This window comes from Equus caballus, chromosome 16 (assembly GCF_041296265.1).
Source record: "Equus caballus isolate H_3958 breed thoroughbred chromosome 16, TB-T2T, whole genome shotgun sequence".
Lineage (NCBI taxonomy): Eukaryota > Metazoa > Chordata > Mammalia > Perissodactyla > Equidae > Equus > Equus caballus.
In genome coordinates this window covers 45,489,135-45,514,188 of record NC_091699.1, presented here as the reverse complement: position 1 = coordinate 45,514,188, position 25,054 = coordinate 45,489,135, and the positions used below count along the sequence as shown (strand labels likewise).

Below are 25,054 nucleotides of genomic sequence, written 5' to 3'. Positions count from 1 at the left end.
GTCTTTCTCCTTCAGTGTGGTATTCACTGGAAGTACAGTAATTCATTCATGTCATTCACTTCCAGTTTACAGGTATGTTTCCTCCATTCTGTCCTTGTTGATTTAATTTAAAATATTTTAATGTGTAGAATATTAACATGATTCCGTAAGTCAAAACTGTAAACAAAGATATCCTTAGTATTGTCACTCCATCCTTTATCCCCCTATTCCATTGTCCCCATCCTCATTTTCTGCTTTATCGTCAGATACATCCTGCAGTAATATGTGTGTTTTCTTATTTCCTCTTCTTTCATGCATAAAGAATAGCATACTGCTATATGTGCCTTTTTGTCCAAGCACTTGTTATACCTCTCTTTTTTTGCTTGAATGCACCATAAACAAAATTCTGATCTGGAGCAAGTAGGCTTCTATCGCATGTGAGCTGTCAGGGGCCTCAGGTGGGATGTTCTGGAATGGAAGGTTTGTTGTGATGGGCCTGAGTTATTTTCAACTGAGCAGATAGCGGTGTGGGATGGATAGGGCACTGGCTGGCCCATCGAGGTTGCTCTGAGCCCTGGGATCCCATGTGTCCTTTTGTGCTTCCCTCAGTTCTGCTGGGATCATGCAGCTTAGAGCCCATTCAGAGCTGTTCGCAGTTTTTCTCCCTTTGGTATTTGAGAAACTTCCTCCAATTCCCTTTTTTAATGCCCAGATTCAGCAACTGAAAATTATACATTTGAAGTTCACATTTGTATAGAGCTTTGTGATTTTCACAGTATCTTATTGAATGTCTTACTTAAACCCTGTGAAACAGTAGAACAGGTATTATGTCTGTTTTGCACGTGAGGAGACTGAAGCTCAGAAGAGAAAAGTGACAGAGCTGGGACCAGAATCCAGGTCTTCAGACCTAGAGCCCGGTGTGGTCTAGGAGGCAGGGGCACCTGGGTTTTCACAGAGATCCCACCCCCTGCACCTTTTCCTCCAGTCTGTCTCTTAGCCGACAGGAGGAGACTGATGCCTTGTGAATCTGAGTTCTCTCCACGTCAGTAGATGTTACGTGCCTCTAAGTGTTAGGCCATTCAGAACTGTCTAAAGTCACTTCAGAGAGTTTCTATTAACAGCTTTGTTGTATCATAGCAGTTACTATTAATTTATAGATTAGATTGTAATATTTTACATTATATTTGTAGATATTTTATAGAATAGATTGTAATAGTGACTATTATTTTAAATGGGCCGTAAGTCAGGACTTGGCAGTGTTATTCTCACAAATTGTAGTCGCAGTAGGGTTTTACCTACGCGTGCTTTACTGTGTCCCAGGAACCAAGGATGTGCAACAGCGGTACAGCGCATTAGAGAGGGATTTTTTGTATTTCTAAGGTAAAAGAAACTTCATGAAATATAGTAAAGCAAAATCCCATTTTATGAAGCCCTTAAGTTTTGCAGGGTAACTCTTTTACTATCTTTGTGATTTTTTTCAAGAACTCAAATCAACTATGAATCCAGAATAAGAATACCCTGTTTGTGTGTAATCATGTGAATTTAGTACTCCAAGTTCAGAATCAAAACACCTACAAAGATTTGTGCTTGGGTACTTTGGTAGACAATAGACTCGAAGGCCCACATACTTGTTCTTTATAGTGTTTTTAAGAAAACAAATTATATAATGCATTTTCACGTTGACACGTGACACTCCAGGGCCTCCACTTGTTGTTCAGGGGTGTGATTCTGGACTGAGTGTGACTTTTTCAAAGTTCAGATTAATTTGGTGAACCTCCCCAGGACTGAGTTATGCGTGTCCCCTATCTCAGGAAACCTGGGAGGCCTAAAGTCCCAAATCATTCTCAGGATATGGTTTGCATGAGCAGCAAGATGCTGTGTGTGAAGGCCCTTCTTTTTTGAGACTGCAAGGTATTCTCCCCAGGAGGAAAGTTCCCTGGGCTGGGGGTTTAGAAAATGTCTGTGGGTCTTGATCAACTTGGGCTTATCCTGCAAACCCCCTGGAGTCAGCTCCTTTGTGAGCTGGACCTAGGATGCCTCACAGCCTTACCCGCTTCTCTCTTCCCGGAAGATGAAAGTGGGGACAGACCAGCCCTAACAGAGCCAAGGACAGGTTCCAGGGCATCCAAAAAAGTGGGAGATTTAGGAGTAGTGAGTGGTGTCCTTTCTAACCGTGGACAGGGGTGGCACCTTGGTGGGCATTCGAGTTTCTTATCTGAAGTATCAGCGTCTCTGGGTGTTCCAGTATCTGTTCCGCAGTATAATAGCCCAGAGTTGAGGGAGGGGAGGGAAGAGAGAGAAGAGGGGTTGGCTTTATGTAAGCAGGTCATTTCCCCCTTTGTCAGTTGGGTTGGGTTAATGAGGTCCCTGAGAGGGAGATGTGCCGGCTTTGGATTGGAAGGCAGACAGATGTACCCTCTGTCAGAATCCAGGGGTCTGTGTGCAGAGCTGCACTGCCTGTAATCTCATCTGCCTTCTTAGCAGCTTTTTAATCGTACTTACTAAATCCATAACTTGCATAACTTGGCTCCTGTAACAATTCATGGTTGGAAATGCAGATGGTTCCTTGTATATGAAAATTGCATAATCATCCACCTGACTCTCAGACTTCCCTGAGCAAACGTGGGATTCTGTATACATGCATAGAAAAAGGATTGCAGACACGAAAGGTAGAGTGAACAACGAAGAGTTGGGAACTTTTACGTGCCTGCCAAAGCTTTTCCGGGGCAGGTCTTCCCATAAATGGGCAGCAATCGTACTGCCTCTCCACCTACTGCAGGGAAGACTTTTGGGGGAAAGATCATGGCAAGAAGTCAGGCTTAAGACCAACAGTGGTGCCCCACCAGTGTTCCATTTCCTGTGTGGGAAGGGAGAACGGGACTGTGAGGGGGGTCTGCCCTGACCCTGTCCACTGCTCTGGCCAGAACCTGCAGTGCAAGTGGTGGGGATGGGAGCCTGGTGTGGGCACTGGGAAGGAGCCCATAAGGGCTCTTGGTTTGACCAAAGGGGTCACCATGCAATATGGATGCTAAGTTTTGTCTGAAAGTATTGCAGGAGCCCTAAACTGGGTGCTCTCTTTGGCCAAGCTTGGTCCTCCTGGGTCTTTTCTCTTTGCAGTGTAACGCCGGCTGTCTGACGGGGGTGTCTCTGGGGGAGGTGGGACATCTCCAAGTTCAGGTGCTCAGCAGGGCTTGTCAAGAGGCCTGCCATGGCAGCACATGGTGTTTCGGCCTAGGCTCCTTGGGATCGCTGAAATCCTGAGGGAGTTCATTTTCTAAGAGACGGTGCATGTGTGTTGGTGTGGTCTCTGCAACTCTGACACCCACAGTCTTGCTTGGGAGACACTGTGCTATGTCCTGTCCACGTGTGTGGCCCCTATTGCTGTGCTCGTGTGGCTGTACTCAGTGCCGTGTGTCCTGCCACAAGACTGTTGTGCAGCAGGGCAGATGGCTCACGGTGTGGGTCCCTGAGCATGTCCTGACATACGCTTGTTCTCTTGCCTTCCTTAGAGAATTCTCAAAGGAAAGAGAGAAGGCTAAAGCACGGGGAGATTTCCAGAAGCTCCGGGAGAAGCAGCAGCTAGAAGAGGATCTGAAGGGTTACTTGGATTGGATTACCCAAGCGGAAGATATTGACCCCGAGAATGAGGAAGAAGGTGGAGAGGAGAGCAAACGCAATAGTATGTAGCGCTTCCTGCTCTTGACCAGATGGAGCTTGTGTGCAACTCAGCCCTTGCACAGGCATTCCTTGCCTCTGACCCGGCCTCTGAGACCGATGGGCTCCTCCCAGCCGTCTGCTTCCTCCTGCCTGCACATCAGAGAGCACAAGTGCATTTACACCCACTCTGAATTTCTGCCCGAGGTTTGAGTTTTAGATTTTGAGTTGGTCCCGTGGCTCTATGGTTTGGAGGGTCAGCAGACTCACTGATGGCCTCGGGGATTCAGTCATCCCTTCTCTGTGGGCACAGGGCGTGGGAAGACATGCACTCGCCTTGCACCACAGGAGACAAACTCGTGGTCCCTTCATCTCAGAGGGAGCAGTGTTGTTGGATGAGAACTTGAAGAGCAGGGTCCCTCCCCACCCTTCTGCCACCTCAAGTGGCTCCCCCCATGATAGCCATCAGGGGCTGGGAAGGAACCAGGTCACCATTCTGGGTAGTGTTAGGAGGCATGAGTGGCTGCTTTGGAACCCACCCACCTGGTACCCCACACTGTGGCACTAGGCACCCTAGAGCGCTTTCTGCAGCAGGAAGGCCCGATGCTCAGTCAACCTTGGGAATTAATTGCCATTGTCAACCAAGGTGTCACTTTTACTGTGTACTTTCCTGGCAGTTGTGCTCTTACTCTTCCTGGGGCCATCTGTGCTGCCTCAGGTGAAAGTGGGAATTGAAATTCAGCAGCGGATTTGTCTAAGATGTTTGTGATTTGTTTCAAATCTGGAAGAGTTGATAGTAAAGACTGAGAATGTATTTCAAGGGTGCCCGTCCATCAAGAGGCCTGGGAAGCCAAGTTAGCCCTAGCTTGTGGGAGATGGCTGAGCAAGCCGCCCTTGGGCAGAGCATCTAAGGCAGCTCTGTGCAGTCACTCCTTCATTAAGCGAGGCTGGGGGCTGGGTGCTGGGAGGACTCTTGAGATGGAGAGGACCTGGTTTGCTCCTTCTGGGGAAGGGCAGGCCTGCACATAAGGAAATGCAGTACAAGGAGACAGAGATGCAGATCGCAGAGGAGGCAGGCTGTGTGGCGGGGGGCTAAGAGGAGGAAGGGCTGGCTGCAGGGCTCTTAAGGAGAGGGCTGTGGGGGCATTGGACCTGGGCCTTGAAGGATGGGTAAATCTGAGATCAGTCATAGCTCAACGTCAGGAGAAACATTCTGAGCCAAGGCAATGGCATGAGGAGGACGCGGAGTTGGGCAGACACAAGGCTCATGGAGGAAGCGGTGGGTTGTTCATTTGGCTGGAGCGCAGAGGGTCTGCAGGTCGGAGAGGCGAAGCAGAGAGGGTGGGTGGGGCCAACTTGTGCTGCTTGTATAGGCGTGGGAGTGTGGAAGCTGAGGCTGGATGTCGGTGGAGGGGATTCTTGGCTGAGATGGCCTTTATGCTTCTAGCTAGGACTCTGAGGGTTTCCTGTTATCGCAGGTGCATACAATCGACTCAGTCCTGTGTGCTAACGTGGGAGCCAGCGGAGTGCAGCCTGTCTCCTCCCCTCCCCTCCCTCCTCCTTCCAAGGCCTACACCCACTGGTGCCTCAAGGAAGAGGCTGGGGTTCACCTGAGGGTCAGGAAACTGCAGGAGGATTTCTGGAGCTGACTGTGTGTTGACTACGAGATCAGAGTTTCTAAGTGGATGGTCTTTTGCACTGCACACTCACTGATGTCCTCTAGTTGACTAGGTGTAAGAAGAGCAACTCAGGTCTGCAGCACAGCCCTCTCGGGGGCGTTCGAGCCGGCCTGAATCCCACGGCCTTCGCAGAGCTTCTGCACCCGCAGCGTGGCCAGCAACGAGCCCTTCGCGTGCGGCTTGGGAGATGCCTACCCTGCTCTTTCCTCTTCATTCCTGAACTGCAGCTTTGATGCTGACCTGTGGAGGTCCACCAGCATCTGCCCACCTCTCCTGAGCGCAGCACGTAGCGTGTTGTGTGTAAACCAGCGAAAGTCTCGTCCCTTCCTCTGAGCAGAGCACCTTTCTTGGCTAGTTCAGATGTGTCCTGTAGGGAGCTGAGTGTGGGCTTCTTGCAGGCCCGTGTCTTTCATCTCTTTCCTGCTTCCTCTAGAAGTAGACAGGGATCTGTGTCAGTGTTGCCAACATCAGTTGTGGTGAAACTCTGTTTATAGCCTGTGATTCGAGGAGTGGGGATTTTTGTTTCCCGTGTCCTGCTGTTGTCTGTAGGAACCTGACCATGTGGTGACAAAACCAGTTCCTCTGCCTTTGGAGACCTTGCTGTGGAGGGAAGACGGAGAAGCAGTGCCTTAGTGAAAGACAGAATGGAGGAGCTGCACCGTAATCCAGGGCCCAGAAGGGTGCAGTGATGCAGGCTCGTGGGAATGCAAGGAAGGCTCCCTGGAAGAGGCAGCACTCCTGCTGAGCTCCAAGGGATGAGCAGGCTTTGGCTGCAGAAGGTGGAATGAGGGGTTCTTTTCAGGCTGAGGAAGTGGCTTGAACCAGGTGCAGAAAGTTACAAATGTTCAAAGCCCTTAAGTGCATTGCTTAGTAATATAATCAAGGAAGGAAAGAAGGCCCCTTTAAAAGTTGTAGGTCCTCAGAATTCACTTTGTAGCTAGGGCTCCAAAACCCATAAAGCAGCATTGTGGTTTCTGCTGCGTGCTGTGAGGTGAGACTCAGTGTGCATAACCGGCTTGCTGTCTGGCATGGAATAGCACGTGCTTCTGTGGTGTACCCATGTTCTTTATCGGACCCAGTTTGCCAGGTGCTGGGGTTTCCTGTGGAGCGAGGCTGATGGTATTAACCAAGTCATCAGATTCACAGAGCCTTGATGATTAGGGTTTGAAATAAAGACATAATTCCGGGCTGTGGGACCATGTTGAGATTTAACTGACTTAAGACAAGAGCTCCATGTCTGCTCCCAGTGAGGAAGTGAGCCTCCCTGAGTACATTCCTCGGGAGCCCAGACAGAGGAGGAGCAGTGCCTCTGGGGATCCCCCTGAGGCCTGCTGTGGCTGCCTACCATCTTCTTGTCACAGCTAGAAACCACAGGGGGAGAGGGTTTCAGAGGGGCCCCCATGGTCCTCCTCACCAACAAACAGTAGTGGATTTACCACCTGCACACGCCAGGTCTGGTCGCTATCATCTGTTAGCAGGCAATGAATTATGGGCGTGGCTGGTGCCAGTGTCCTCCCTGGGTGTGAAAATCCAGAAATCCACACCCCGACACCTTACACTCCCACCCTGCTCCTGCATTATCTCTGGGGAAAGGGATGGGGCAGCACCTAGGGCTCCACACTGCCTTAGGATGCTAATCTACTGTCTGCCCTTTCCAGCTGGGTGCTGGATGGGATTGGGAGAGGTTGCTCCCAGACATTCAGAATTAAGTGAGAAGCAGCCCTTCCTGATGGCTGAGCCTCAGCCTGGACAAGCTAAGGGGAGGATAGGAGGCTGTTAATAGCGGCAGATATCATGAGCCAACGGGAGGTAGGGGCTGGGCTGGAGGGCATTTTGAAGGACCTGAGTGTTAGGCACATTACGCAAAATCTCTGAGCCGTGATTTCTTGGTCTGCAAGAAGGGGATAAAGATATTTGCCCATGGGGGTGTCATGAGGATTAACTGTTCCATAGCTGGTAGAGTCACCGTAGCTGGAGGAGTACTTGCTGCTGCTGTTGTCATCAGACTCCAGTAAAACTTGACCTAAACAGAACAATTTTTGCAGATTCTACTAGACCTCTACCCAACCCCAGGGTGAGGACCCCTTTTAGGACCATGTCCCCATACTCCCCTGTTTATAAGGTTCTCAAATATTGATGGAAAGCAAACTTGTTGACTTGGTCACTTTCCAGATGTGGTAGCACAGCTTTCTGGCTCTTGAAGTCCATTTCTACTTTGTTGTTGCTTGCTGTCAGAGAACAGATGTCAAATTAAGTGCTTGGAGATGTGTTCACATTATCTTTTCTCTCTGATCTATTAAATGTCACTGTGCTACCCTCTCTGGCCGTGCATGACAATCACCTGGGGAGCATGAACGTATCCTGATACCATACGCCAGCCCCACGCTGATTAGCTGGTCTGGGGTGGGACCCAGGAAGTGGCTTTATTTACAGCTCCCTGGAGGTTCCAATGTGAAGCCAGGGTTGGGAACTCCTGGATACTGTCACACTGAACATCACACTATTCCAGGCTTTCACCTGAAAGAAGACAGAAGGAGAGGCAACCGGGTCCCTAACTGGGCTGTCTGGTGGCTGCAGTGACTGGTAGCTCTAGCTTTGTGCATTTATGGACCGAAATGTCAGCTCCGTAATTTTGCTGTTAGAAATCCGGTGTTACGCAATTAATTGAGTGAACAAAATTCCCTTGGAAGTTCCTGAGCATTTGGGAAATTTTCAAGGATAATTTATTTAACTTTTTGCTGAGCTTCAAGTTTCTTAAGAAACTCTGCCAAATCTCAAAGTGATTTTTTTAGATGTATGCAGCTGCTTTTGAGTTAACAATGGAGTTTTTCTAGAGCCATTAGAATCTGGAAGCCTAAAATTCTATTTTAAACTCTTCTCATTGTCAATGAGTACTCTTTAAAAAAAAAATAGCATTCAAAATAATGAAATCGTTTTAAAGGGAGTGCATTCTAAAATTCCAGCCAGAAAAGCAGGGCAGTTTCACTGTGGGAACTATTAATGCTCAGTAATCCTGGTAAGTGGGGATGTTTGATGCCCAGACAAAGGGGGGTGACACTTGAAACTCCAGCTCTGGCCACAAGGAGAGCCTCTCTGTCTCCCCCTCATAGTGGTCCTAGAGGCTGTGAGCACTGCCCCTCGCCGCCCCCCACTAGGACTGCCCCCCAGGTCTAGGCGTACAAAGTCACCATAGCCACGGCCTCCCTTCCTTGCGTGCCACCGCAGATGCCTGCTACTGTGAGGTTTGATTTAGGGTGGGCGGAAAACCAGGGATGGCATAGCTGTTTGCAAGCACGTGCCATTTTGCTGGGCCTATTTAAAAAGACTGTGTCTTTAAAATTTGATTTATAAAACTGCTTTCCTTGCGATTAAACTACCTCAGGGTGCAAGTTCAAAATTGAAAACATTCAATTGAAAGCTGTAAGGCAGACAGCAGCAGTTAGGGCCACACATGGTAAACGTGCGTCCAGGTGAATTGCCCTCCCTGGAGAGGCTGCTGGGGGCGCCAAGACCCGGGAAGGCATGGTGCTGGGGTCGGCGGGAGACACATCTCCACTGGGGTAGTACTGGGAGCAGTTATCTGCCCTGGGTAGGCCCGTAGGAGCTGGTGGGAGACAGATGTGGGGATGGTCACCCCACCATGGAGATGAGGAGGAGCAGGCACTCCAGCCAGGTTTGTGGAGTCCCAAGCTAGGGGTGTGTTTGTTTTGAATATATTTTAATTACAAAAGTCATATATGAATATTGCAAAGAATTCATATAATACCGAAGCATATAATGTAAGAAGTAACATTTTCTCATCCTTCTCGTTAGAGGGAACCAGACTTGGCTTGGCAGTCTGGGGCCTGTTCTTTCTGATCTCACTTACGTACCTAAGAATGTACGGTTTGCTGCAGAGAGTGTGCTCGTACATCCCCACCGTAAAACCACTCGGCATAGAGGGTTCTGCAATGTGCCTTTTTCACTGAACCGTGTGCTGTAGATGTCCAGCCATCCTTTTAAAACGTTTTGGTATTTTCAATAAATTGCCATTATAGAAGCTGCCACAATAGACTACATGCCCTGTGGCACATGGACCTCACCTTTATAGCAGTTGTCGGAGTCGTGGTTTTACGCTGGTTGGTGTGATTATCTGATTAAGGTCTTCTGCTATCATAAGACTGTGAGCTCCACGGGGGCAGTAGTGGGGTCCGTTTCTGCCCTCCACTGTGTGGCTGGCACCCAGCGTGGTCTTTGTCACAGTATGAGCTCCCAATGATTATTTGTTGAGTGAAAGAACACGGAATAATATCATCGCACATTTATCAGGTGCTTCCTATGTGTCAGACACTGTTCCGAGGGCTGTGGGTGCATTAGTCCATTAGTCCTCACACAGCTCTGAGAGATAGGAACTTGACAGGTGAGGAAACGGAAGCACAGAGAGGTTCTTAGCTTTCCACGGCCGCATGACTGTTGAGTGGCAGAGCTGGGATTTGCACCCAGGTTCTGCCCCCGTCTGCACCTGAGCCACTGTTAATCCCTGCAGATGTCTGCACACCCATGCTCGTGTTCTTGTGGAAGAGGAAAGAGTGTTGCTGGGTCCGAGAGGATGCCCATTTTAGAAATCTGTTATGCCAAGTGAGGACCGTTTACATTCCACCAGTCATGTGTGCCAGTGCCCACTCGGCATTCCTCCTACTGCCCCACCTGCCTCTGCAGCTCCCTTCCCAGGGCGGGTGGCCTCTACTCCAAGGATTAGCCAGCCCGCAGTGATCATCATAGCACAGAGACCCTGGAATCATTTTTCTTGTGAGCTAGTGGCCACAGGAGAGTGCATTGGGAGAGTAACAGTTGACCGTGCCTCGCTGATGCTTGTCTTACCGTATTTAGTGTTTACCTCTTAAGCAGCCCTATGAAGTGCAGGCCTGACTGTTACCAACACCTTATGAGTGAGGAAACTAAGGCTTAGCAAAATCAGGTAACCTGCCTGTCCACAGTCATCCAGCCAGGAAGTGGCAGGGCTGGGGTTAGACCTGGTCTGTCGAGTCTGGAGCCCACCTTTTTAACCCTCATGCGTCCTACCCCAGAAAGCAATACCGGCTGGACTGGCACAGCCAGTCAGCGTCCAGGACACTTGTCTCCTGCAGAAGTGCCCTCTCCCTAATGCCTTTCTTAGAGGGGAGGCCAAACCTGGAAACCTTTGTCTAGAGTGAGTCAGTTGGTTGTTTATTTAGGACAGGTTCTAAAGACAGGGATATGCTCACTTCCAGTGTACCCGTCAGATCCTGAACTGTAGGTCTCCGTATGAGAAGGACCGTTTTGAGTTTTGGTATCAGAGCCCATGGATGGGCCGCCTCTCTGGTCCTCGGGCCCTGTCTGCGTTGCTCTTGCTGCCCTCTACTGAATCATAATGAAATTGTCTGTGTTCAACCTGAAGGGGTCACAGTGGCCGACTTGCTAAAAGAGGATAAGAAGAAAAGGAAGTTTTGCTGCTTTCACCAACGCAGGGCTAAAGATCACGGTAAATTGCTGGCATTGAACTTTCTCTTCCAGAGACTCTTCTCCCAGGACCTCGGACGCCTTCTGCTTCCACCTAGGCATGGAGTGAAGTGCATGTCCTGTGTGGTGTGTTTGCAAGATGCCTATGTTTTAATTGCTTGATTTCTTTGAAACTTGGTCTTGTTTTCTTCTTGTCTTTCCTCAGAATGTGTGTCTTTTCCAAGACAGCGTTGCAATTTCCTTTTTGTTTGAACTGTACCTTCCAAAGAAGCAGCTGAACCAACTCAGAAAATTTATTTAATTCAGCATGAATATTCTTAGACTGGAAGACAGACTTTTCAAACACTTTTGCCCAAATGATGCTTTTCATCTAAACAGTTTACAAATTCCACTGATGTTATTTGACTCATTTTTTTTTCCAGGTTACATTTTTCAAATGGCCTCTTGGTCTTACACTCTGGCTGGTTTGCCCAGGACCAAGCTAAAGCTAGTAGTGCCAATTCCAAGAATGAAGTTAAAAATACACTTCTAGGATGCAAACACTTTTGGGCACTTGCCTTTGCCAGTGGGAATGAGGAAAGGGCTCATGTGGGAAACAATTAAGTTTCAAGCTATGCCCTAATACCATACTAAACATAATCACTAGGAAACCCTGGGGTTAGTGTCAGGACCATCCCCCTGCAGGGCAGTTATGCAAACACTGGCGTCCTACCCTGCCTGCCCAAGTCACCACTGCTGCGTGAAGCTTTGCCTGTGCACACAGCACTGTTCACCTAGGTACTGCCGCCGAGGTTGGCCCTGCTCAGACGATTCTGGAGGAAGTCTATTGGAGACAATTCAGACTGCCGGGACGCGAAGCCCGCTGCTAAGAGAGCAGAGGGGACCCATTGCACTGTTTTCTCGGGAGTGGCCTCCGCCATCCATGGGAATGCTGAACTCAGAGGTTTTGGGAATTGCACTTGAACAAGCTACGGATGGTCTGACTGAAGGTTGTGTTGGAGTCCTGCTTTCATCAGGAGGCATGGAAGTGGAAAGGAATGAAGAGAGTATCAGATACAGCCCCTCGGCATTCTGAAAGCACACTGTGGCCTGAGAGGAAAAAGAACCTGCGTGAGGGTGACAGCGAGTGGGGGCCAGAGATGGAGCTGATGAGTTCAGCTTTAGTGTGTGCAGAGGGTTTGTGAAGAAGAGCTGGGCTCTGTGAAGCTCTGGGAGGCCTCTGGAGGAAAAACGGGCTTCCACTAAGCAGGGAATATCACATAGGCATAAGAAAAACCGTTTCAAAGACTCACTTAGGGCTCTGGCTCTGGGTGGGTCACTACGAGTAGATGAGTGGTCTGTCCACAGAAGAGAAGAGACCTCTCCTTGGGCATGTAGGTGCCCACCCTCCTTTAAGTGGGGGCATGGGCCTTGTGATTTTTCAATGATTCTTGAGGCTCCTCTGTTAGCTTTCTTAGATTTATGGGGAAAAGAGGAAGCCTAATATTTTCAGAAAACTTTCTAGATTTTGAGTAGAGGTGGTCTTTTATTGACTGAGATAGCTAGGGACCCTAGAGAAAGGCCCCTAACATTGCTGGTGATGTTGGTGGGGCAAGGGCGCTTGTGTAGATGCTGTACTCCCTGTGTCACTGGTCATACAGCAGTAGTTATTGTCAGGGCATAATTCTTGCTTTAGACACAGAAACCTTGGTCTGGCCTTGACCCACATTCTCCAAGAAAAGTCTGGCTTCTTTACAGCAATGAGAGTCTGTTACCCCGTGATGGCGAAGCATGTCACCACTAGCAAGCACAGGCAAATTCTTTCAGGGGATGTCATGGCACTGCTCGTGCTTGTCATGAAAATGAGGCAAAAACACAAGACCTTGGCTTTGGATTCCCTGTGCCTGAGGAAGACAGCCATGACTGCCACTGCTCAGTTGTCTAACCTCACCACCATCCTCCCTTCCTTTGAAAGGAAAGAGCGAGAAGCTTTAAGCTGCTGGGACGTGGAGGGAAATGCCAAAAGAAATCCCTGAGAGGGCTGGAAAGCCTGCCTGATGGAAAACAGAGGAGTGAGGCTCTGAGAGGCCCAGGACATCTATGAAGGAGGAACTCTGGGCTCAGTTTGGCCTGGGTCTTCTCTGGCTGGCAAAGGTCTCTCAGGAGCTGTTCCTGCCTGTGCTGCTCCATTCCCCAGGGGGCTCTGTCAGAGGTGACTTGGAATCAGTTCTCCTGGGTAGGCTGCTGGACTCCTGGCGGCCCTCCTGAGGGATGGGGGGCAGGGGCTTCACAGTATTGCTTATTCCCTGCTCTCCTTGCCAAGCCGGGGGAGCCCAAGGGAAACCCCCTTGGTCAACCAGCCAGGCTGTGGGTGTTTCCTCTTCACAGCAATTCTAGCAGGTCTGAGGTAAATGGGTCTTAGGGAGGATATTACCCAAGAGCTCATTTTATAGATGAGGTAACTAAGCCCTGGGAGGAAAAGAGACTTGTCCCCGCGTCACCCATGACGAAGACCAAACTTCTCTGACGTCTCTTCTCCAGTCTGTGACCTCCGTAGCCTCCATCACTGAAGGAAGTTGATCTGAGATTTTGATGTGCCTGTTAACGGTGAACATAATTTGGGGGCTGCCCGCTTGGACCCACATGCAGACTCATTCACCATGTGTGCGCATGTGTTGATCTCTCTCTGAATTCAAAAGCCAGGCAGATTTGGTTGACAAGTGTGTTGTCCTTCACACCGCAAGTAGTTAAAGGAATCTTTGCACGTGGGTGAAAATGCTAGTAGTTGTGCTGGCCTGAGAAACAGTGTATTTCCCTGGATTATTTTGTGTGGCATTGCCCATGATGACTTCTGGACCCATGACAAGATTTTCAAGAGAAACCGTCTGACCCACCATCCACAAAGAGCACTCTGAGTGGGGGCCCAGTCCCGCTGCCCAGGAAGGCCTGGGCGGCTCCCATCTGTGATCCATGACCTCCTCGCCCACAGCAGCACGCAGGGCCCCTCCCAGTGCACCCACACCTGAAGCCTCAGGGTCTACCCTGCAGCTCTCCCCAGAGAGCCCAGTGCCTGGAAGAGATTGCAGAGCGTGGACCCTGAGCTTCCCCAGATTTTCAGCAGGAAAAATGCAGTACAAGTTAGCATCCCATTACAGGTGACAGGCTTGCCCTAATGCCTTGTTTCACCCACGTTCACTGAAAATAGTTGTTAAATTTATATTTTTAAAAAAGCACTTCGTTAACAAAGTGTTAAAATTCCCTGGAATGTGTCAGGGAAAAGGACTTATAGCTTCTCTGCATGCGCATGGCCCCCTGGCTGGCTGGCTTCTGCAGGAGGGGCGAGTGCCTGTAGGTGACATGGTGGAGTCTGAGGGGTGTCTCTGCCTGCTTCCCTAATGAGGCCTAGCCATTGTCAGCAATTAGCATTGGATCTGTACTGCAGGGACAGAGCGGTCGCCCTGCACTGGGCAGCCACGGGGCTCTGGTAGCTGCTTAGGGAGAAGGGCACATGCTCCAGTAATTTGCCCATGGGTTCACTTACTTGTATTTTTATGAAGTCCCAATAGTCAGCATGGCACCTGGACTTTTGTTCTATCCCCATTTAGACTGATCTCCTGGAGGTGGTCTGCTATATGCCAGGTTTCTAGAGGTTAATAAAGGCCATCAGGACAGCAGACCAAGGCTGATGGATAATAGGCCTATTTGGTTTTTGGACATTTTTGATTTGTGGAATTTTAAGAATGTACCAATACGTATTTTAACATATACCAATACCAAAATATGTAGCAGTATATTTAAGTATATACCAAAACCACAGGGGTGGGGTCGCCTGGTGGGAAGAATGCTGAGTGGGAAGCAGGAGAGCTTGCTCAAGTCTGAGCTGTGTGTCCCAAGGCAGGTCGGTCAGTCCTCTCGTCTGTGAAATCACAGGGTTTGTTCATGTGATCTCAGAAGCCCTTCCTGTTTTAACCCTCTGTGATTCTCCTGTCTTGATTTTTTTTAAATGTAGATGAGATCGCATTGAGGCCAAGTGAAGTGAAACTCATATCAATTTATTAACATTAAAAACATGAATCCTCATGCAAGCGAAGGATGAAATGTTTTAATGGACAAACAAGGTCACTGGTTATGCCCACTGGGCCTGATATTTTCTGTCCTTTTGGAAAAGGAAATGCTATCTTGTGGCCGGGAGTGAGAGGCTGGGGCAGATGGAGAGGCTGCCAGGGCCCCTGTCAGAGCTGGTCCGTCTGCTCAGATTTAGGGGCTGGATCAAGATCCATTTCCAGGACCAAATGAGGTCACCAAATTCTAGCATAATCACTGTCCTCTTCCTCCTCCTCCCTCTTGCACTCCTCCTCCCCAGTCTTGGCGACATCATTCTGGAATAGACTGATTTATTATGGGTCCGTGGCTCTGTCAAATAATTTAATATTCTGTCAAATAATCCTGACAGAAAAGCTGCTATTCCTACAACAGGCTACGTTAGACCATAACAACTTAGTTTAAGACAGAAAAGATGCAAACTGAGAGTGGCGGCCAAAGCTGATTGGGGAGTGTGGAAAATTGTTCACAAGAGAAGTGGTCAGGGTGAAGTGACGCTGGATTTGGACTCTACAGGGAGTGTCGCTTTGCTTCCAGGGAGCTCCAGCAGAGCTTTGCTGAGATGATCGAGTTGCCATTTTGAGCCTCACTGATTGCCCAATGCTGTGGACCCTCTCTGGGATGACCCACTGTGTATCTTACCTCATTTAGTTCTGCCAACAGCCCTGTGAGTAGGTATTCCCATTTTACAGATGAGAAAATGGAGTCTTGGAGAAGATCGGTCACAAACGTGGGGTTAAATTTAGACCTGGCCAATCTGAGAGCCTGCTCTTAGCCACTGTCCTACCTCAACTGAAGGACAGAGTTGGCAAGCAGGAGGCTTCCCCCTCCTGTTTGGGGAGTTTGGCTTTATTTTTTACCTTTCCTCCCACTTAGTCTAGGAGGAGCTAGTACGTTTCATTCACTAATAGTTGGCATAGAGCCGGAAATACAAAGTGATGTCCCCCTTTCCCATAGGCAGGCAGTATGTAATTTATCTGTTTCGATCAGATTGTTTGGAAAATGAACCTTTAGGTCATGAGTGTAGCAGCTATTGATATCATCATGGGACATGGCCCCAGAGAGTGAAAAGCCACCAAGATTTAGCCTGTTCATAAGAAGTTGGCTCTTTGGGGAACAATGACAACAGTTACAGTATGATTCATGCTGAAACCATGAAGTATTAAACTGTTAGAAATGGAACTGACCCTCAAGAGTGTGGCCTTAGCACCACCACTTTACCCCTCACCGGAGCCCAGGGCGGAGTTAGGACCTAATGACCGGAGGACCCCCCGTGTCACGCTGCTCTTGACTTCTGTCCCTTCCGCAGCGGCAATAAGCACCAAGAAAAACGTTCCTCAGAGATGACTCAGGGACGTATTTGTAAGGGTCTTCCACTGTGATTTTCTTTGTCTTCTTCCTGAAAAGAAGCTAGAACCTATGGGAGGAACCCATGACAATGAACTTTGTTGAATTTTACAGTTTTTTAATCTTTCTGCTAAAATCAGAGCATGGAACAGTCATGGAAAAGAGAATTGCAGGAGCAGCTTCGTGTGTGTGTGTGTGTGTGTGTGTGTGTGTGTGTGTGTGTGTGTCTTTATGGAGCTTTCTGTTAAAGGTTTTCCTGTGATCGGATTGTGGGGTTTTTTTGGTTTGTTTGTTTTTGTCTCTGTTTTTTTTTGCATGGAGTAGTGAAAAAGTGAATCAAAGTTTGTAGTTGATTTCTTTTGACTTAACTAAGGAAGAAAAAGCTCATTCTATGAGAATAGGGTGGTATGGGTCTGTAATTCTGCTCCTTTTCCCTTCGCTTTTGAAACCGTTGCCTAAATGTTCCTGGATCTGATCACTGAGACTCCTACCCAGGCAGGCCTCGTTCCTTGGGTGCTCACAGAAGGAAAGGGATTTTCTCTGGTGTCTCAGAAAGTCATTCTTCAGATCTCTGGGCCTTTTGAGTCAGGCGCACCTTCATCCTTGTTCATATCGTGTCTCTCACCTGAGCAGGGTCGGCAGACGTCTAGCTGCACAGACGGAGCCTTCGATCCAGCCCCTTGCCCTCAGTGCCTGGGCTGGCCTCAGAGTCTTCACCACAGCACTCCAGGCACCACTACCAGTGTCTGCAGAGGAAACTGAGGCATCCTTCTTAAGAGGAGCCATATGGGCAGAGCCCACGGGGGAAGGCCTTCCTCTTGGCACCATCAGGTCTATAAAAAGAGTTTCTGCAGTTCACAGTATGCATCAGGGAAAAGTAGCACCTGTGTTTGGGTGATTCTCCCACGTTTCCATCTTCGCTGACCTCTCCTAACCCCAGAGCAGAAACAGTCATTCCTCACTACGGTGTTTCCGGAACTCTTTGCACAGACCCCTGCGGTAGCTCTTTCCACAGTTAATTGAAATCTGTTGAGGAGTTGCCTCTCCTACTGGTCCTCCAGGGTAGGTGCAGGGCCGTGTCCCTCTTTGTGCCCCACACCTCCTTCACCATCTGCTCTCCAGCATGTGCTCATGATGTTTATTGGGTTGGATCAAGTGGATGAGAAAAAACGCCCATGTGCCAGGTGGTAGCTCTGATGGGTCCTCGCCTCCTGACACTAGTAGATACATCTCCACATTTCCTCCATTTACGCTGCTCAGGACCCTGCTGTGGAGGAATGAGACCTGCCCTGAGACCCTGGTGGCACTGGGACCATAGTCAGCTTTCCCCTCTGGTCCCTGGTTGGGAGAAACCTCCCACCCATGAGGCTATCCTTTCTTGATGCTCTAGTGCCTGCTTCTTTGGTGAGCACCTTCTGCATTTGGCTTCACAAGCTCAATGGAACTTAGACATCAGATAAATTAACTAAAAACAAGTAGAAGTCTTAAGTTTTTTAAAAGATTTTGCGCTTGGTAACTTCACGCACTCCTCCATCTATAATGCCTCCTCTCCTTCAATATATTTAAAGTAGTAAGTTTATGAAGTATTCAGTCTATTCACAGATTTTCTAGGGTACCCCTGTTGGTCAAGCACAGATGTAGCTGTGGCTGAGATGTTTTGGTGGCCTCCGTGCAAACCCGGAAATCAGGATAGGTTGATGCCAGGCACAGTGACAGGGTTCAGTTTGGTCCCTAGGCTGCTTCTCTTAGGAAGTGTCTGGATGGACAGAATTTCCTCCTGACGGGGGACTCTGTGGGCTTTCTTGGCAGGTCACAGAAGCAGAGGCGCCCCTGCAGTGGAGGTGCCTGACTTCTCAGCACTTCCCTTTGCTGACCCAGCCCCTGAGGACCCCTCAGTGCCCTCCTCACCTTCCTGCTGGGTTCCCGGAGGGTCTGCCTGGTGGCAGAGATCTGCCTCTGTCTCATTCCGGGGTGCTCAGTGCTTCCAGCGCACCATCTAAAGCGTTCTCTCCTCCCCACAGCCAGCATGCCCACCAGCGAGACCGAGTCTGTGAACACGGAGAACGTGAGTGGAGAAGGCGAGAGCCAGGGCTGCTGTGGAAGTCTCTGGTGAGTGTGGAGGCCACTTGCCCTCTCCGTGTCTCCCATCTTCTTAGAGAAGCAGATATGAGGAAGACACCCCAGATTTCAGTGGAGCCCTGGGGCCATAGCCTCAGGTGCAGGAGGGGTGGGTGGGCTCACCCTGGACCCCTTGCGCCGCCTCCTGTCCCTGCCCCCCAGACCCCCTGGATTTCACGTGCCCCCCTCCTCCAAAGCAGCCTGCCTGCTGGGGTGGAGCCTGCTGCAGGCTGTGCCGCCTAACAGGCACTTCCACTGTGTCCACTAGGTGCTGGTGGAGAAGAAGAGGAGCCGCCAAGGCTGGGCCCTCGGGGTGTCGGCGGTGGGGGTAAAGGCCCGATTCCCCTCCGTGGCTGGGGCTGGCGGCAGTGCTTTGAAGCAGAGCTTGTGGCAGAGTTGCTGACTAGAATGTGCTGCCTGGTTAAGCTTTCCTTTCCTCACGGGCTCTCCCAGCCTCATGCATAGCAGCTGGTTAGTGCGGCCCCGCCCTCCTCTGCTCACAGCACTCTTTCCTTGGAGCCCTGCACCACCCTCTCTCAACGATGGGGGACGCCATCACATTAACACCTGTTGGCTTTCTTCTAGATGAGTTGGGCTGCAGCAGCGTGGGGACCGGTGGTGTGGAGTGTGCAGAGGACTGCCTGCTTTGGGGCAGCCCTGTGCAGCTTTGTTTAGTTTGCTTTCGCTGGTGTCCTTTAGGTCTTCTGTCTGTAAAGGATTTGATGTTCTCCTTGGCAGAGGTTCATAATAGTGATGTGTTCTGGGCAGAACACTCAGCAGTTGACAAAGTGAATTTGCCTCCTTTATCTTGCCCTGCCCTCCCTACAATATCGTGAAGTAGGCAGGGAATGGGTTTGTCTTCTCCATTTTGCAGATGAGAACACGGAGGCTCAAAAAAGTGTGCTGCTTGCCCAAACTCCCGCAGTTAATGAATAGCAGAGCGGGGACTCCTAGTCCGGTGCTCCTTTTGCTATAGTAGCAGCTCATGGTGCTGTTGAGATGAGTAGCTGAGTTCCGGGCAGGAGAGGCCTGCTGGCTTCACTTTGGGGCCTGTGGGAGTGGGGAGGGAAGAACCCCAGCACCGCCGCCTGTGCCAGGGCTGCCCAGGGATCCTGGCTGAGAGGCATCTCTTGCCTGGGCCCTGGAGTGCTCAGCCTGGCCCACCTGGCACTGGCAGCACCTCGCCCCCTGCTCCCGCTCTTACCCAGCTGGCCTGCTGTGGGGAACAGGGTGCTGAGTCCAGGCTTCTGTGCATGGCTTTTACGATATCTTGGCTGAAATGATGGGGGAGTGTACACTCAATCCTTCCTAACAGGAATCATATTCTCTTTGTCTTTCTTTCAGTCAAGCCATCTCAAAGTCCAAGCTCAGGTCAGTATCTTCTTTCTATTTTTAGTTAAGCCCATGTTTTGGGTTTTTACATTCTAACTTCTGAGTTTTACGTGGGGTTGCTCTAGACCTGATTTTTACTCTGTGGGCTGTAACATTCACATAGAAGATCAGTCCTCCCAGTAAACATGAAGCACCTGCCTTGGAGAGCAGTGCGGTAGGTACTGAAGATCTACCCCCAGAACAAACAGGAGAAGACACAACAGTGAACGTTTTGCCTTCAGATTCCCTCCCCGTTCTCTGAGAGAGAGACTTTCTGCTTAAAAGCTTTCCATAGAAGGGGGTTCAGGAGGTCTTCTGAGGTGTAATCTTCTGTTTCTTTCTCTGAATGCAGATTACATGGTCAGTTGGTAAAAACTCATGGAACCATATACCTATCATTTGTGTCCTTTTCCATATATATATGTTATTTTTCTATTAAAAACAACATTTTACCAGTATATGCAAAAATTAACTTAAAATGAACATAGAACTAAATGTAAAACTTAAAACTGTAAAAATTCTAGAAGAAAACATAGGGGAAAATCTTTATGACCTCGGGGTAGGCAAAGGTTTCTCGGATACAACACCCGAAGCACTGGACATAACAGGAAAATTTGATAGATTAGACTTCACCAAAATTAAAAATCCTGCTCTTTGAAAGAAAATAAAAAGATAAGCTGCAGACTGGAAGAGAAAATATTTGCAAAACATATTTGATAAAGGACTAGTATCCTGTGTGTAGAGAAAATAATGCATAAACAGTACTGTCAATAAGAAAAACATTCAATAAAAAATGGGCAATAGATTTTTAACAGGCATGTCACTAAAGAAGAGAGATGGATGGCAAATAAGTACATGAGATGACTTGGTCATTAGGAAAAGGCAAATTAAAATCACAATGAGATGCCATTACACACCTATTAGAATGGATCAAATCTAAAAATCTGACAATATTAAGTTCTGACAAGGATGCAGATCAATGGGAGTTCTCATACGTTGCTGCTTGACAAATGACACAGCCATTTTAAAAACACGTTGGCAGTTTCTTGTAAAGTCAACCATATTTACCATATGACCCAGGAATCTCACTTCTAAGATATTTAAAAGAAATAAAGATATATGCCTACACAATTTTTACATGAATGTTTATCGCGTTTTTATTCATAATTGCCATGAAGAACTCAAACGTCCATCAAGTGGTGAATGAGTAGACAAACTGCGCTGCATCCATGTGATGGACTAATACTCGGCAAGGAAAGAAACTACTGAGAGATGCAACAACACAAATGAATCTCGAAAGAACTTTTGTTAAGTGAAGGGAGGCAGTCTCAAAAAGCTATGTATTGTGTGATTCTATTTATAGAACATTCTGGGTAAAGCAAAACAATAGGGACAGAAAACAGATCAGTAGCTGTCAGGGGCTGAGGTGAGGAGAGGGGATTAACCCAAAGGGCCGCAAAGGAACCTCTGAGTGATGGAAATACTCTATATCTTGATTGTGGTGGTGGCTATAAATTGTAAACCTAAAAAGAGTACATTTTACCATGTGTAAATTACATCTCAATAAACCTGACTTTATAAAAAAATTGAAAGACTTTCCATGACTCACTGTTGCCAGAGGGCATACAGTTTCCTTCGTGACTTGGCCCCCAATTGACCTCTGGCCTCATCTTTTGACAGCCCTCCCATACTCCCCACTTTGTAGCTGTCCTGGATTGCGCTCAGCTTTCAAACCTCCCACATGCTCTGTTTCTTCCCATCTCAGTCCCTTTTGCCATGCAGGCTCCCCTGGGTGGAGTGCCCTTCCTCTGACCCCTGGCTGACTCTTCCTCAGCTATAGAGAGCCAGTCCAAATCTCAGCTTTTTGGAGGAGCCTCTCCTGACTCTTCCAGAAGAACATTTGCAGTTCCCTTCTCTTTGTTTCTATACCCGGTACCCTGGGAATGGCACTTGGTGTGGATTCATAATTTGCCACAACCCTGCATGCTTTTCAAGGACAGGGGCCATGGGACCATGCCTTCTTCATCTCCATATGCCCAGTGCCTGATACAGGGCCTGGACGCTCAGTGACCAGTGAGGGGTAAGATAGGGGAGCTGTAAGGTTTCAGGGGATGTGACGATAGGTCTCCTGGATTAGGAGACACCTGTGACTTGTCACTGTAGCATAAATAGACCACTCAGGATGGATCTTAGATCACCTCGCTTGTGTGTACTGAATTATGCATCACAGGGGAAACCCAGCCTGGAGGGGGACGGTCTTTAGTGTCCTCTGTAGAATTTTTCTTTGCTAGTCATCATATTTCCAGCTGCTATTACCATTAGAAACCACATAGCAAAAGCAAGAGCAAAAAGTGCCTTGCTTGTTCCAGGCCTTGCTGAAGAGTTCTTTGCCCAATGTCTGGGTTATGGTTTTTTTTAGTGTAGCACGGCTTAGTCAGCCAGGGTGCAGCTTGGACACAGCCCGGAGAGTCCTCTGACTCAGGTCCCTAAAGGAGGTGCCTTCCACCCCGTCCACGAGCGCGTTCTGGACAGGCTGACATCAGTGCTCGGCTGGCCCTTCCCTAGGACCCACTTATACCACACCACCCTGTGGCAGGGATCGTTTTCCACAGGGAGACAGGCTAAGGGAAAGGATACGTTGCCTAATTACAGACAGGATCTGAAAGTAGATGGGGGCATCCTACTTGTCTGTTGGGCTCAGCTCATTTTGTTTGTATGAAAACACAATTCAATATTGGCTCCCCTCCTAAAGGTACATTTTGAGCATCAACTAGTTAGAAAGGGCACCTGATGACTCAGTATGAAGACTCATGTCCTGCTCAGCTTTGACAACTCTGCCAGGCTCCAAAGGAACCTCCTGCGTTTAAGAAGGGACTGGAAGTTTCCCTAAAAGGAAAGCTGTGGTTTTGGAGCAGTTTGCTGCCTGATAAATTCCGTATGATGATAGAGATGCCGCGAGAGATGTGTGTAATAAGCTAAGTGGCTCTCTGCACCGATAGCACGAACAGATCTGTGCACCATATGGTGGGAATGTGAACCGCATAGATGTGCGAGGGCAGTTTTGCATCTGCACACGAATCTGTGACTATCTAGATTTTCCAACCGGTTTGAAGACTGTGTATGACAGATTCTGGAGTCATCAAAAGCCATGGGAAGGAAACGGATAGCATGATCAAGTCAAGAATATACTTTTAAAAGTTGCATTTTAAGACCAGCATAATTTATCTTATGAGGTCTGTTACTTTCTATGCCATTTGTTGTCATCTTTCGTTCCTACTCCCCCACCCCAATCCAGACCTCTGTAGTGAAAGCTAAATTACTTCTCAATCACATTTGCTGGACGCTCAGATGCTGTGTCTGCCATTCAGGGACTAACATTTGCTTCTCTTTCAGCCGTCGCTGGCGTCGCTGGAACCGTTTCAATCGCAGAAGGTGTAGGGCTGCCGTGAAGTCTGTCACGTTTTACTGGCTGGTTATTGTCCTGGTGTTTCTCAACACCTTAACCATTTCCTCCGAGCACTACAACCAGCCTGACTGGTTGACACAGATTCAAGGTATAAGCTCTCTTTTTGTTCTGAATTAGGGATTCCTGAGGCTGTCCAGCTGCAGTTTGGTTTCTCTGGTGGATGTATAATAAAGTATCAGAACATTTCTAGGGAGCACTATCTTGGAAGATGGTAGGACCATCTAAACATAAGATGCACCTGGAGTGGGAGTGCGGTCTGCACCGTGTGGTGAATGAAGCACCTTGGAGCTTCTTAAGGCCAGAGCATCTCATTGTCCTAACCTGTGACAACTTAGGATCAAGGAATCTTGCAGTTGGAAGGGACCTTGTATCCCTCTTGCTGCTCCCACTGGAAGCTTTATTTTTCCGTATGGTATTCTTGGCAAGTGGTGGTTGTTCCTGTATCGTTCATGTCCCCAGAGACAGCCCATTCTGGGTTTTGAGCTACTGAGAAGGCCTGCCTTACATCAAGTCAGAGCTGTTTCTGTCCAACTCTCCAGCCTGCTGGGTGGTATTTGCTGCTGTTAGAAATGACATTGGCAGGCACCCGCTTCGTATATCATGCTGTAAGCAAGACCAGATGGGTCTTTTGTGTGTGACTGAAGCAAAAAATATAATAGGATGGATGATCTAAATGCAGAATCGTAGGCTTTTAGGGCTGGAAAAATGTCAGAGATTATGTGATAAACTGCCCCTCCCCATTTTATAGTCAGTGAAACTGAGGCCCACAGAAATCAAGGAACTTCTCCAGAGGCTCACATCTAGGTCGTAGCAGAAGCAGGACCAGAACCTGGCAGGCAGACAGACCGTAATGTTAGTGCCACGCTTCTGTAACGTGTACTGTAGCAAAGAGGGGGCAGACGTGCTGGGGGCATTTCCTGCGGGGACTGGTGGGAGAAGGTGCGTGGGAGAAGAGGGGTCTGAGCCACCCTGGGCTGAGATCCCGACGTGCGTCCCTTTGTCCTTCCAGATATCGCTAACAAAGTCCTCTTGGCTCTGTTCACCTGTGAGATGCTGGTAAAAATGTACAGCTTGGGTCTTCAGGCATATTTCGTCTCTCTCTTTAATCGATTTGACTGCTTCGTGGTGTGTGGTGGAATTACCGAAACGATCTTGGTGGAGCTGGAAATCATGTCTCCCCTGGGCATCTCTGTGTTTCGGTGTGTGCGCCTCTTACGAATTTTCAAAGTGACCAGGTGAGGACATGTATATCTTGCCGCAGGTGTTTTCTGGATATGGGGTGGCGATCAGCCGCATCCCTAGTCAGGTGATGTTCGGCTCTGTCCGCACGGGTTTTCCGGGCTCACACCGTCATTTTGACTTGTAGGCACTGGACTTCCCTGAGCAACTTGGTGGCATCCTTGTTGAACTCCATGAAGTCCATCGCTTCACTGTTGCTCTTGCTGTTTCTCTTCATCATCATCTTTTCCTTGCTTGGGATGCAGCTGTTTGGCGGCAAGTTTAATTTTGACGAAACACAAACCAAGCGAAGCACCTTTGACAATTTCCCCCAAGCACTTCTCACAGTGTTCCAGGTGAGTCCTCCCATCTTGCTCTCCCCGAGAAGCACGTTCTGAGATGCCTCGTTGTCTCTTCACAGCTCAGTAAGACAAAACAATTCCCTTCTTATTGGAAACCTCTGTCCTAATGATGCTCTGATAAATTGTATGCCGTTTAAGTCATTCATTTTGCATCTTACTCCAGCTGTCTGTATGACATGATTGAATGTTTTTGTAAGACCACTGGATATTACAAACTAATAAACCCAAAACTTCTGTTTGATTTCACGCGGTTTCTGAGGTTTTTGTGAGATAGGCTCTACAATCCTCTTTCTGTTCTTTGC

The 25,054-nt window shown here is 48.7% G+C and overlaps 1 protein-coding gene across 24 annotated transcripts in view; it reads left to right on the top strand.

Annotated features, from left to right (window-relative positions):
- The window catches only part of CACNA1D (calcium voltage-gated channel subunit alpha1 D), a 320,640-nt gene that overhangs the window by 209,515 nt on the left and 86,071 nt on the right, over positions 1-25,054 (top strand). For 16 of the 24 annotated variants that reach the window (XM_070238787.1, XM_070238800.1, XM_070238797.1 and 13 more), the window contains 7 exons: positions 3,489-3,658; positions 18,239-18,326; positions 18,604-18,663; positions 19,680-19,706; positions 23,100-23,260; positions 24,182-24,407; positions 24,539-24,746. In XM_070238787.1, coding sequence (XP_070094888.1) covers positions 3,489-3,658; positions 18,239-18,326; positions 18,604-18,663; positions 19,680-19,706; positions 23,100-23,260; positions 24,182-24,407; positions 24,539-24,746 — 940 coding nt within the window. The remainder of the gene's footprint in view (positions 1-3,488; positions 3,659-18,238; positions 18,327-18,603; positions 18,664-19,679; positions 19,707-23,099; positions 23,261-24,181; positions 24,408-24,538; positions 24,747-25,054) is intronic. The other 8 variants (XM_070238804.1, XM_070238798.1, XM_070238803.1 and 5 more) reach the window with 1 other exon arrangement.